The 13,473-nt window shown below is 37.4% G+C and overlaps 1 protein-coding gene across 1 annotated transcript in view; it reads left to right on the forward strand.

Annotated features, from left to right (window-relative positions):
• The window catches only part of KCNT2 (potassium sodium-activated channel subfamily T member 2), a 156,213-nt gene that overhangs the window by 131,602 nt on the left and 11,138 nt on the right, over window positions 1–13,473 (forward strand). Inside the window, exons 25-27 of the mRNA XM_075038894.1 lie at window positions 2,523–2,624; window positions 5,491–5,574; window positions 6,927–7,055. Coding sequence (XP_074894995.1) covers window positions 2,523–2,624; window positions 5,491–5,574; window positions 6,927–7,055 — 315 coding nt within the window. The remainder of the gene's footprint in view (window positions 1–2,522; window positions 2,625–5,490; window positions 5,575–6,926; window positions 7,056–13,473) is intronic.

Raw genomic sequence — 13,473 nt, forward strand, 5'->3', positions numbered from 1 at the left:
GTGAGTCTGCAAAGTAATAAAGCAAAACTCAATGCAAAGTGCCCGAGTAAAAACTGTATTTCTCACAAACCTCTTTTAAGCAAGAATAAAGAAAAAGCAAGCCTGTAATAAGAGATGGAAGGAAACAATACAAGAAAATTATAATAAAGGGAGAGAATAAATTTCTAAGCTTCCATTTTAAAATAAAGCAAATAGGAACATCCTTATATTTATCATCAGGATTTTGGATAAGAATCAAATTATTCCCCAAATATCTCTTGCTTTATCCCCCCTTTCTTGGCAGAAAACCAGAATCTGCTGCAAATTTCTCTAAACAGACGGAAAGATAAATGTAATACCTGAGTCACATAATAGGAGGATAGTCACTTCACAGACAGTTCCCTATGAAATGTTTTATGGCATGAACCTAAAAGGAGTTAATGCAACATATGTTATAATATGCATGTAGTTTTAATTTTGAAGTATTTGTACAACAAATCTTAGCATTTTTTTTCCATAATTCACGCACAAGTTTTTATTCTCAATAGCAATTGAAGAAAAATATCTTCTACTTTGACTGCACTAACAGAAAAGCACTCGAATATAAGAGATCGAACTACAAAAGTAATACAAAATTTCTTGTTTCTGTGGCTTACACTAGTAAGCACAATGGTATGCTTATCTAGGTCAAAGTGGTTTTTGTACAGTTAGACTGCTTTCTTCTTCAACTGTCAGAAGTACACAACTTGTTAGAAACACCGCTTTGCCACTCAGCCATCAAAGCACACATATGTGTGAGAGCATGAGTGTATATGTATGCATTTCTGATGGAGAAGAAACTAATACAAGCCAGTAGTATTTGTTCAGAACATAGAGAATGCTTGGAATAGAAAAACCAGAAATAATTATATTTTATTTCCTTAAAAATTTTGAAACGCCTTTAATCTGAAGAGATTGACAGAGGTGACATGTTATAAAGGAAAGGTTAATATCATATTCTAAAGTTATTTGCTGTGTATTTTTATCAGAAGAGGAAGTTCTTTTTTGTGTGACATCTTTTTCAACTCCACTCATATGAAACCACAGAAATCAACAGGTACAATCTGGAGGTCATCTTGCCTAAGGGCCCTGCTCAAGCAGGGCCACCTAGAACCAGTTGTCCAGGATGATGGCCAGAGGGCTTTTAATTATCTTCAAAGAGGGAGAGTCCACAACCTCCCTGGGCAACCTGTGCCAGTGCTTTGTTACTCTCACAATAAAAATGTGTTTCCTGACCTTCAGAAGTAACGGACTGTGTTTCAGCTGGTTCCCGTTGCCTCTTGTCCTGGCACTGGGCACCACTGAAGAGAGCCTGGTGGCACTGTCTTCTCTGCACCCTCACTTCAGGTATTTATACACATTGATGAGATCCCCCCTGAGCCCACTGTTCTCTGGGTTAAACAGTCCCAGCTCTCTCTCAGCCTTTCCTTATAAGAGAGATGCTCAGGCCCCTTGATCATCTTAGTGGTGCTTTTCTGGACTACCTCCAGTAGCTCCATCTCTCCTTGTACTGGGGAGCCCAGAACTGGACACAGCACTCCAGATATGGCCTTACTAGTGCTGAGTAGTGGGGAAGGATCACCTTCCGCAAGCTGCTGGCAGCATTCCTCCTAATGCATCCCAGGACACCATTAGCCTTCTTCACCACAAAGGCACATTGCTGGCTTATGTTCAACTTGGTGTCCACCAGGATCCTCAGGGCCTTTTCCACCAAGCTGCTTGCCAGCCAGGCAGTCCCCAGCATGTACTACTGTGTATATGTGGTGGATGTGTCTCAATTCAAAGACATGTAACATTTCTGTACTTTGAGAACACATCCTATTCCTCGTGATATCTCTGAACTGAAAGCTTGATACCTCCTCTCTTCTTAAAGTAAGAAAATCACTTCCAACCTGTAGTTTTGCTCTCTGATAACTGAAGGAATAGGAGGCACGTTGTGGTACGATTCCTCTGCAAGCGAGATGTGATAAGAAGAAGGCATAACTATAGTTGTTTTTCTGCATCCCTTCCCCAGAAGCATCAGAGCAAGAAGTTTATACCCCAGTCCATGTCTGATCTTGTCTCATGTCTTCACAGTCACTGAAATACCATTTCTTCCCTTTGCATCAGATTCTGTTCATGTTTCACGTTCCTGTTCCTGGTAGCCTTTCTGGACCTGAATGAGAGTCCACTGTCAACACCAAGGAATTGGAGCAGGAATAACAAGAGCTTTGCTCTAAGTACAGTCGAATACCTCAATCATTTTTAAAATGATCTCGTAGAATGTGCCCATGCAATTTGAGATGTGATGATTGAAACAACATATGCATTAAATAAAAAGTTTCAACCTGAAAAACTGTCAGCACTGAACAAAGATGCTACATATTTGCAGAAAGAAACTATATTCAGAGTAAAAGAATTTTACACTTTTGACCTTTTTCAAGGTAATGTCAACTTGATGTTTTTATTATAGTCCTTCCAAAACCAGCACTAAAAGTATTTTCTATTTTTTAATTCCTTAACAGAAAGAGCGGGAGAAGGGATCTAATCTGACGTTTATGTTTCGACTGCCCTTCGCTGCTGGCAGGGTTTTCAGCATCAGTATGTTGGATACACTGCTTTATCAGGTACAATGAACAATAATGTGACTTCTCTTAACACAGACATCCATTGTTACCACCTATTTTATTGTACTTAATTGTTAGATGACCCTGTTTTCCTACATGTAAGCCATTAAAGTGCGTGTCTGTACCAGGAACAAAGGCAAAAGATAATGGAGCATGCTCCAGTACTAGCTCAGTTATCCACCCCCAAATCATCCTGTCCTTGCACGAATTCTGTTGTTTAACAGTGTAATGCTGTTTGTGAACCTCTCTACAGTCAAATAAACGGGATAGTTTTGATAAAGGCCTACATAAAATACTGATCATATAGACTAATAATGCTTGTACTCTGCAACAAAAAGGCAGTGCCCATTCCCACAAAGTAGTGTCTCTAACCATGAAAATCAACAGAATTACTTCTGTGAGTAATTTATCAGTCATTTGCATTTGCTGATAGAAGCCTCAATTACTTCACTGTGTGCTGTCCTCTTACTCATGTCAACTAGACCTTCAGGCGACCAGTCATCATATCTTAAAGTAACCCATTCTGGCCCTAACAAGAAATATACACAGTGGTAACAAAGAGACAGTAGGGGAAGAAAAGGCAGCACTGAACTTTCTTGCCCAAGAATCCAGGACAGAGCTCCTCATGCAAAAAGAAGTTATGACAGTCAGTGGGGATAAGGGAAGGGCAACAGCCTTAGACAGCTGAAGAAATAATATATCAGAAAATGTAGGGTCAGGACAAACGAAGGTAATAGTTCCTGGTTTCAGGGTGGAAAAAGAGAATACTGCCCTTGCTCTTTGGCAACGACCACCTTTCTGCACACCCTGATACATCGGGATGCCCAAACAGCAGCCCCCAGCACTAGCCTTCAAGGATCAAGTTACGCAGAATAAGCAGCAACACCACCATGGCCCATGCAGTCTGCTCACCTAAGCAGCTACCTACTTTGCCTATACCTGGAAGTAGCCTATGGATGCTTTTGTATTCAGGTGCTAAATGTTCTTTCAGGGAAATTAGTTTATTTGGTAATTTGGTGCATGAAAGGTGTTCTTTCACCTCAATTCTACTTTCAAATAAATTCCCTGAAGGCAAGTTCAATGTAATAGAAAAATTCCTGGAGCTAAGCTTTTCTCAAAAAGTCATTAATATAGAAAACTGTCATGTATATGGACAGGTACCAAAAGCAGATAAGCCAACAGATGTAAAGCCATTTATCAAATTCTATATATTTTAGAAATAAATGTATTTGATTATAAAACACGTTTTTAATCATGTCCCAGAATATTAACATCACATATAGCAATTTTTTAAAAAAAAGTAGATTAAAGCACCTATATAGAAACAGATCTGTCATCATGAACAACTCTTGCCAGCACATAAGTAACTTGAATATTTTATATTTGGTCCTAGACACAAATCAGTCATGCTATGCCTTGACAGAGTAAAACCATTCACCAGAAAGTGTTTAAAACAAAAATAAACCCCACACGCTCACTCAAATTCCACCCATTCTTTCTTTGAACTCCTACAGCTCAGGTGAACTGTCATTTTTCTAAAATTATCTTTCTTATTCCAAGTTACAAATACTATGACAGCAAGTTCTCTCTGTTCTTTTTCATGGTCCCATCCTTTTCTGTACATCTTTTTCTTCTGCATACAAGGAACAGAGTAAATGACATGGGAAACAGCGGGGTTCATCTGGTGCTTCCTATTCTAGACCAAAAGAAAAGCCTTTGAATTATCTTTAGGGTACTGACTGAAAAATGAAAACTTGATGTAGCAAATCCTTGTGAATACACTTGGGATTCTAATAATTCCACAGGATATATGATGCAGCAAAGATAACAAATCAGTGAAGGTTACAAAAAATTTTTTTCTTTTCAAGAAGATGCTCATTGGCATTTGCCCCATCACAACTGGAAGATTACCAGTACAAAAATTAAAATAATTGAATTACTATGTATCAAATTACATCTGCCTAGCTTCTGAGTTTAAACAAACTCAGATGCTATAACTCTAAAGGAATTATATAACACACTTGTAAGGTATTTCTGTATTAAAAGCTATTTGCTAGCTCCATATTTGCATTAAGCCAAAATTGCAAGTTATGTTCCAACAAAGATAGATAACCTGCCTTCAATGCTGCCCTGCTACACCTAAGAAGAAGTGGCAATGAACAGCTCTACCACAGTTAGCAGAGCACCCACATGGCCCTCTGATGCCAGCAGCCCAACTTATATGGAAGAGAAATATTTGTGATTTTAGCTGACCTAATGTGTGTTCCCAGTCTTAGCCTACATTTAGCTTAATTTCTACCTTTTAACCAATCAGCAAAGCACTTCTATTAGCAGAGCAACAAGCCTGACCTGAGATAAAGCAGGTCAACCCTTAAAAAAACCCAGACGGATTGGCAAAAGCAAATGACTCATTTGAATTAAAATAATAGCAGTCTCACCTTAGTATTACCCACTACTCAGTACTGCAGCCCCATCTAACATATGACAGCATTTCTTTTGCACAGAAGAGTTCATTATTATAATTTCACACCTAATAAGGCTAACATCTTACTTCCATTGATCTTATATCTACATTCATCTTTGCTTTCATGCTGCCTTATTATGCCTTAGCTTCTTTGAATTCTGTAGGTACATTGCATGCATATGCAGAACCAAATAAGAAAACTTATTTTATGTAACTAGTTTCAGCACAAAGAAAGGGATAGCTATTTCTACAGTGATTAAGATACTTAAAAGGTAGAGATTGATTGTAAACACAGATGTACAATTTCTCTGAAATTCACACATGGTGCTAATGGTTACCTGCTCATCTGTTCGCTAAAGCTTTTTTCTTTCTTTTCTATCTCTCCTGTTAAAAATCTTGCAGTCATTTGTGAAAGATTATATGATTTCTATCACAAGACTTCTGCTGGGACTTGATACCACGCCAGGATCTGGGTTTCTTTGTTCCGTAAGTTATTTTTTAAAAAAATAATAAATTATTACAGAGTACTAGAGAAGATTCTGTACTGTCTGCAAAATACCCCTACTTTCTTTGTATAGCATTTCCTTTTGTGAAAGTCCAAGAAAGGCCATCTATTTCCTTTTTCACCATAGGAGAAGACAAGAAAATTAAATAGAAAACATACCCATTTTTAGTTACTTCCATAGCAAAAAACAACCCCTCCCCCCCAAGAAAACACAATACATTCTATAGAGCACAAAGGAAAATAGGAAAAACAGGAAAAGTATTTTTTATATGAAATAGCAATGGGACTACCTATACTGTACAGCCTGGCTAGCACTTACACACAATGCTGTTTCACAACACCCATTTCTATCATAGGCAATAAAGGGCAGAACTGGATTTTACATAAAGATAAGATGTATTAAATGACTTAAGTTTAGGTGTCAAAAGTTCAAAAGTCATCTTGTTATTATGTATGTCAATATTCCGCAATGCAGAATTTATTTTTTGTATCTATTTTTATATGTTTATACACACACATAAAAAATAAACCAACAAATGTATTTTTTATTAAAATTAAACCCCTACCTTTCACACCCATCACACCCCAGGTGGCAAACAGATCAATAGAAGTTGAATTATTTACCAGTTGCTTTCTGGGGAGCTGTAAAGAATTGCAGGATGTTGTTCTCAGAAAGGAAGTTATTAATGATGGTTTAAGAAAGCTGTTTAAATAAAAACCAATTATGGATTCATTGGTCAATCATTAAGCTTTGTTACAGTGAATGCAAGACAGTTGAATCTCTGAAAAGGGGTCACATATCTTGAAATAAAATTAGCGTAATAGTAATGGAATACTTGAGATTAATTTAAGACTTTCTTATGCCATTTATGCTTAGTGTATTACTTTCCCTCTGTGCTTCTCCCCAGATATTCAGCCTGCAGTCTAGTAAACACGTTTCTGGCTGCATTCAAAATACTCACGTGTTCTTTGGTCTGTCTATCACCAATTTCTTACTGCTTCCCAAATTTAGTTCATTCTTTGCTATTTTAGCCAGCTACAAACACTGGATGAAGGATGCCATATTAGTTTTTAAGTAATTTTAAAATAAGAACAGAAGTAATTTCATAAGACTGAACCATTTGCACTGCAACGGCTCCCAAACAGACCAAAAGAAACAGTGTCTACAAACTCAGTAGAAGTTCCAGATTTGTTGTAGTATTGCACCTTTGCTCCACAATATGATCATTACCAGTTAGTGTTTAGTTTTAAAATTTTTTCAAGAGTAGTATAGTGAACAAGTGATAAGCCCTCAAGAGTTAAAAGTCCTCCTTCCTATTATTTATTTGTTCAGATGAAAATCACAGAAGAGGATCTATGGATTAGGACGTATGCCAGACTATATCAGAAACTTTGTTCTTCTACAGGAGACATTCCAATTGGAGTCTATAGGACAGAATCCCAAAAGCTTACAACATCCGAGGTATGTCAGTTTACTATACTTTTGGGGGGGTTGATTACAGGGTATACAACATTCTTTGGTCCTCATAAGAATGGGAGCCACAATTCCAATAACCCACTGAAGGTGTCCCTCTGCTGACATATACTATATGGTCACATTAACTCAGGGCTCATATTTAGCCCCAGACTTCATGAATACCCAGAGCCAGTCTACATACTGACTTTTATTCCTGTACTGGCCTACAGAGAACTGACTGATTGTAAACAGGGGACAGCTCAGGCGCAGACAGAACAGGCTAGGATAGTTTGCTCTAGTCTGAACTTGCATGTGGTGACTAATGGCAGTATCCATAACAAGCTGTATGACCAGGTCCTGTATCAGGTGTGACAAGAATGTCAACACTATATCTCAAAGCAGGTGGCATTTCAGTATGCACATGAATTTCTAACTAGAAATGAGCAACAAGAGAATAAATTAGTGTTATTAAAAGTATTGTGGGATTTCTCTAAATTTAGCTGCCAAACAATGGTAATTGTTTTTTAGATTTATGTCTGCCATATAAATGTATACATTTCTCCCTATATATAATGACAAAAATACTTTTTCCTATTTAACATACTTTTTTGTTTGTGCAGCTTTCATTTTTGTCATGTATAAGCCATTTGTTTATGTGACCATTAATACTGCCATCTCATTAAACCTTGGCTCAAATGCAGCTCTAAAATGCAAAATGAACAACAACTTCCTCCTTTCTCCCGAAATACTCAGTTTACTGATTTCCAAGACAGCCAATTTGAATTTTCTCTTCCACATTTCAGAAAAATGTTATAAAACGTTAAGCCATGTAATGCTTAAAAGCAAGATTTATCTTGAAGGAAGTACAAACATTCAGTTAAAGTTAATTTAAAAACAAGGGTTACAAAAAGCTATGCAAGATTCCACCAAGTTCACTAGTGTCTCTCTTTGTGGACCACCAATATCTCCACAGGTGGCTTTTACAGCTTAGCCAGTGGATTGTGCCACTGCAATAACGTCAGCTGATTTTTTTAAAATATAGCAGCTTTAACATAAGCCATCAAAATCATTCCTTGGAGAAGAATAGAGGCAGCATCAGTGCTAATATGAAAAAAAGCCTGTCATAACTTTCAACAAAACAGAGGACATGCCAGATTTTAAGAATTCATTAAATAAGGATAAGTGAGATAAAATTCATGGCAATGCTTTATTCTCACATTCACAGCTGGCTGTTTAACTTCAGGTCCAAAAAACAGAATCAAGGACAGTTAACTGTGAGCATGCAACATATTGTGAAGAGTGCATTCTAGTGGCCTATTTTTTTCCTTTCTGCATTTTCACATGTTTTCAAACATACAGGCTGACTGGCAAACAGCATCTATACAGGGGAAGGGTAACTATAAGAGTAACACTCCTCTACCTGAAATTTTTGTTTTGACAGGGGGACGGGGGATGAGCATACACACTCATAAGTCTTCTGAGGCAAGCTTAACTCATATATTAAAGATCTTTCAAATGTTTTTCTGAAAACAAGGTTTAGGACCATCAGTCACTTAACTCTAAACTTTAAAATTTTACCATCCCATTGGGAACCTTTGGAGCCTGTATACATGCAGCTACTCAAGTGCTTGAATACTTGATCAGACCAGGCCCAGATTTAGTTTAAGATAATGATTATCTTTTACAAAGAAGCAGTTTCTTAAAACATTCAGATACTGAAACCAGCCACTGTCCAATGGACAAGAGGAGTTCTACTGTTACTTCCTACCAGCTTTCACAGGTAATCTCATGAAGAGTTTTAGTTAAATCAGGTAGAGGAAGAAGGGGGGACCAGCGCAGCGGAGGGCAGGGAAACCTCCTTAAGTTTTCAAATTGTCAGGTACTGGACTAATATGGAAGTGTGGCACTGTCTTTAAGTTAAGTGAAAGCATTTGTTAGTCTTTTTAAAAGGCTCAGGGCTCTGAATGCAGACCCCCAGTGGTATTTTCACACTTAAATACTTTAGCAGTTTCCTATTCAGTGGGTGAGCATTTGTGAAACCCTTCCCCTTCTAGAAAGGGGCAAGGGAATCTTCCCTAACCTAGCTCTTCTCCAGAATACAAAAGAGCAAGATCTAACTGTGCGTCTGTGGTCTTTATGGATAGATACCTACAAACGCAGAGATGCTGAAAGCTGTAATTTTTCTGCAAAGTGTTTCTGTTGAAGTTACAGGAATTTTCGACTAATTTCACTAATAAAATAATATTAGCATGGGCTATCATTTTAGCTTTTCAATATATTAAGCCAAAACCAACTTTAAAATACTGTTGGATGAGATCTTCAGATGGAGGTTAGAGAAATGTAAATTGCTTTTTTTCTCAGGAATTGTTTGAAGGTTTCTAACTCAGAGAACCTCCAATGAGTATATCAATTTGAGTTTAAACAGATCTAAAATTTAATTTGTATTGCACACACCTGATAGCTGTCAGTTAATGGTTAATTTGAGGCACAAGAACAAAATATGCCAACATTAATATTTCTATATGTATGATTTCTCCTTTGACAGCTCCTTTTTGTACTATGCAAATCGGAAGCCCTCACTTCACTCTGACAGATAAATATAATGCCTTTAAAAAGAAAGTTTTCAGTGATCTAGTTACTAAATAACAAGCAAATCTAGCCTGATTCTCAATGACCTGCACCTATGACTCAAGCCATTTCCATTTCATTAAAAAAACCCCACCCACAGATATGAAGTCTTCCTTACTACCTGTGTAGCTGATTTTCTGTGGTTCCTGTTAAACAGTCCATGTTTGTCTCTTTAGATTCACTTCTGTTTAAATTGTCTTTTGTTTTCTTTTTTCCCTTTCCTTTGTCAGTCAGGAGAAATGGCTTCACAAGTATTTGCTTATTGTCTGCCTGTTTATGGGTGTCGTGGTTTAAGCCCGGTAGGCAGTAAGCACCACACAGCTGCTCGCTCGTTCCCCCCTCATGGCGGGATAGGGGAGAGAATCAGAAGAGTAAAAGTGAGACAACTTGTGAATTGAGATAAAGACAGTTTAATAGGTAAAGCAAAAGCCACACATGCAAGCAAAGAAAACAAGGAATTCATTCACCGCTTCCCATCAGCAGGCAGGTGTTCAGCCATCTCCAGGAAAGCAGGTCTCCATCACGCATACTTGGGAAGATAAATGCCATAACTCCTCAAGTGCCCCCATTCCTTCATCTTCCTCCAGCTTTGATTGCTGAACACAGCACTGTATGGTCTGGAATGTCCTTTTGGCCAGTTGGGGTCAGCTGTCCCAGCTGTGTCCCCTCCCAGCTTCTTGTGCCCCCCCTGCCTCCTTGCTGGTGGGGTGGGGTGAGAAGCAGAAAAGACCTTGACTCTGTGTAAACACTGCTCAGCAATAGCTGAAACATCCCTGTGTTATCAGCACTGTTTTCAGCACAAATCCAAAACATAGCTCCATACTAGCTACTATGAAGAAATTTAACTCTATCCCAGCCAAAAAGAGTACACTGGGTTAAACCCTGGGAGTAAAATCCTTATAGGAAATGGAACTATGCAATAGATCATCCTTGAGTAAATAAAGCTGAAAGCAACATTGTTCTGGACACAAACGTCTTATTAAAAATCTAAAAGCTGAGAGACTGGGACTTTCAAAAAAGCCCGGTGGAATTTAGTCCCTGTTGGGCCTGTCCCTATTGAATTCTGAAGATAACAGATCATCTTTACAGTCTGGTGGAAGCCTTGATCCTAAATACCTTAAACGCTAATGGACAAAAATCCCCAAGTTTATCATAAAATGAGTATGTAGCTGTACTTAACAATGGTTCAGACAGCTGTTGGAGCAGAAAAGCATTCCTAGAACCCTAGATGCAATTAAGGGCTATGGGTATACAGAGCAGTAAATTTACTTTAACATAAAACTTGTAGTTAGATAAAAATAAGGCATTGCATAAGAACAGAATAGATGAATCTGCACATTAGAACTGTTTCATATTTTAAATGCTTAGCTCGCAGGGAGCAGCAAGGCAAGGGAATAAAGATCCAAGAAACTAACTGATGTTTGGTATTGTAGTGCTGTTACCACCATGCTCACAGCCACCCTAACCATCTCAAATATCTCAAGACACTAGTGTGTTCATGACTACACTCCCGTTCCTGCCACATGTTGGCCAACCTATGCTAGTGTTTAAATAAGGGTGTGAAACATCCTATTAGAGCACCTTGCTCAAGTGGAAAAACCCCTGTGGGTCACAGATGTCCAGCAGCACAAGTGAGCCATCACACCCATTTGGGCACACAGTCTGGTACTTGAGATAGGAACCTGCCTTTAAAAACAAAAAAAGAAAAAAACAACCCCCCAAAAAAAGAAAACACAAACAAAAAAAGAAAACACAAACAAAAAAAGAAAACACAAACAAAAAAAGAAAACACAAACAAAAAAAGAAAACAAAAAAAACCCAACCATGAAACTTAAAAAAAAAAAAAAAAGAAAAGGTTTAAAGGCAAATGTTTCTTCATTTAATGTGTGACATACAGATTTTTCCCCAGTAGAAGTAGCAGTGATTATGTAAAGACTTAATATGCAACTTGGTATTTTCCAGAGATTTCACCATGTTTCTATTTTATGGAAACTCAAAAAAAATATATACTTCATAAAACATAAGATAATCAATTACTACTCTATAGTGACACCATATCATCAATTATGCTTCTCATACAGCAGGTTTACAAGCTTTGCAAAAAGGAAATTAAATGAAAAGAAATTAAAGCAACCAAACCTCAAAATAAATTAATAGTAGTTATGAAAGTATTTTTAAAGAAAGTTTGAGACTGATTTAAACAGAGAGGGACACAGAAGTACTCTGCACTGGGCTTTTATCTTCTATGTATTAAACAGCTGCCACCGGCAGGCACACTTTTGTGCTGCCTTTGAAAGAGGGTTTGGGTTTCTTTGGCTTTGCTTTGTCTTTAAACAGTTTAATTTTTTTCCTCCTGCATACAGTGAAGGGTCATTCTGCACACCTTTCTCAACAGGCACCATAAAAGCTGAAGGGACCTAAGCAAGTATTTAACTTTATCATCTTCATTTATGGTTTCAACTCACCTATCCCAGTGTTTGGAAAGTTCAAGCTAAGGATTTACAGATTCACAGAATCAGAAGACTTGTTCTTTTACTGGGCCTCTCCTGATTAATCTCTGGCTCAAAAAATGTGACTTACCCTCCTGTAATAATTAGGATGATTGATCTCTGCCTTTCCAACACTACTGCCAGCAAGTCCAGATGGCCGTTTTATCAAGAGTTAGACAAGGAAAGCTACCAATGCAGACAGGAAGAAAGGCAAATCAAGACCATCCTTTATATGCAGTTTGTGTCAGATTTGTTCACACCAAATAGACCCTTCCTATCCATAAGTAGCACCTTATCATATGTATTGTACTTTGCCTACCTTAATCCTTACTGTAAAATACATGCAAACACAAAATGCCAATTTAAAATAACACACAAGAAGAACAAAATCAAATAGCATTCCTGTACACAGGGATTCAGATTTCTCTTTTATGTCCTACCCAAAATAACATCAGCTAAGTCAGTAACAACCCTTCAAAAATCACATAATTTTCAAAAAAAAACCCCAACCCCTTTCTATTGCAGACTAACCTGAAGAGCCTCAATAAATCAGTGTGTCTTTGCATAAGGCTTATTGCAAGATCCTGGTCTAGAATATTAAAAATGTGATTTTACTTGAAGTGCTACAACATAAGCATATTTAGTCCCTTTTTTAATTATTGGTTTTCATTGGTTTGGGTTTTGTTTGGTTGTGGGTTTTTTTGTTTGATTGGTTGGGGTTTGAAATTTTTTTTATATTTTTTTTTTACACAGATAAAAGCTATTCTGTGCAAAAGGAAAAAAAAATCAGTATCTTTCTCACATTGTCGGACTTACTCATATTAAGTATTATTTTATGGACTCCAGGAACCTTACAGATTCTGTGTGGGACAGGGTGGCGAGTCTCTTAAAGAAAGGTTATATTCAATACTGATGAGGTCAACAGAATCTTGCTTTCAGATTTTCTATTAATGGGAAAAGGCCTTTAGAACCTCAGTAGTTCTTCAGTTAAATTTGCTTTATGCACTGATCACTTCCAGCATATTGTGAACTCTTTCTGTTCTCGGGGATTCATACAAACTGAGCCAGCTCCACTTTAAGTCATCTTTGGTTTATACTTCATTTATTTATTTTAAATACTCAACACACTGAAATCAGTCACCAGTAACTTGGTAATATGACTGCACTGATATCAGTGAGGGCTTCACTATTTCAATGTCAATAAAAGACATGTTTCAAAGATCACAACAATAACTCAGGATTATAAGGAAGTAGTTTTGACACTAGAAGCTAAAAGTATTAGTTAAATGTAAAATAGACATTAAAAC

The sequence above is a fragment of the Buteo buteo genome, chromosome 10 (assembly GCF_964188355.1).
Source record: "Buteo buteo chromosome 10, bButBut1.hap1.1, whole genome shotgun sequence".
Taxonomy (NCBI): Eukaryota; Metazoa; Chordata; class Aves; order Accipitriformes; family Accipitridae; genus Buteo; species Buteo buteo.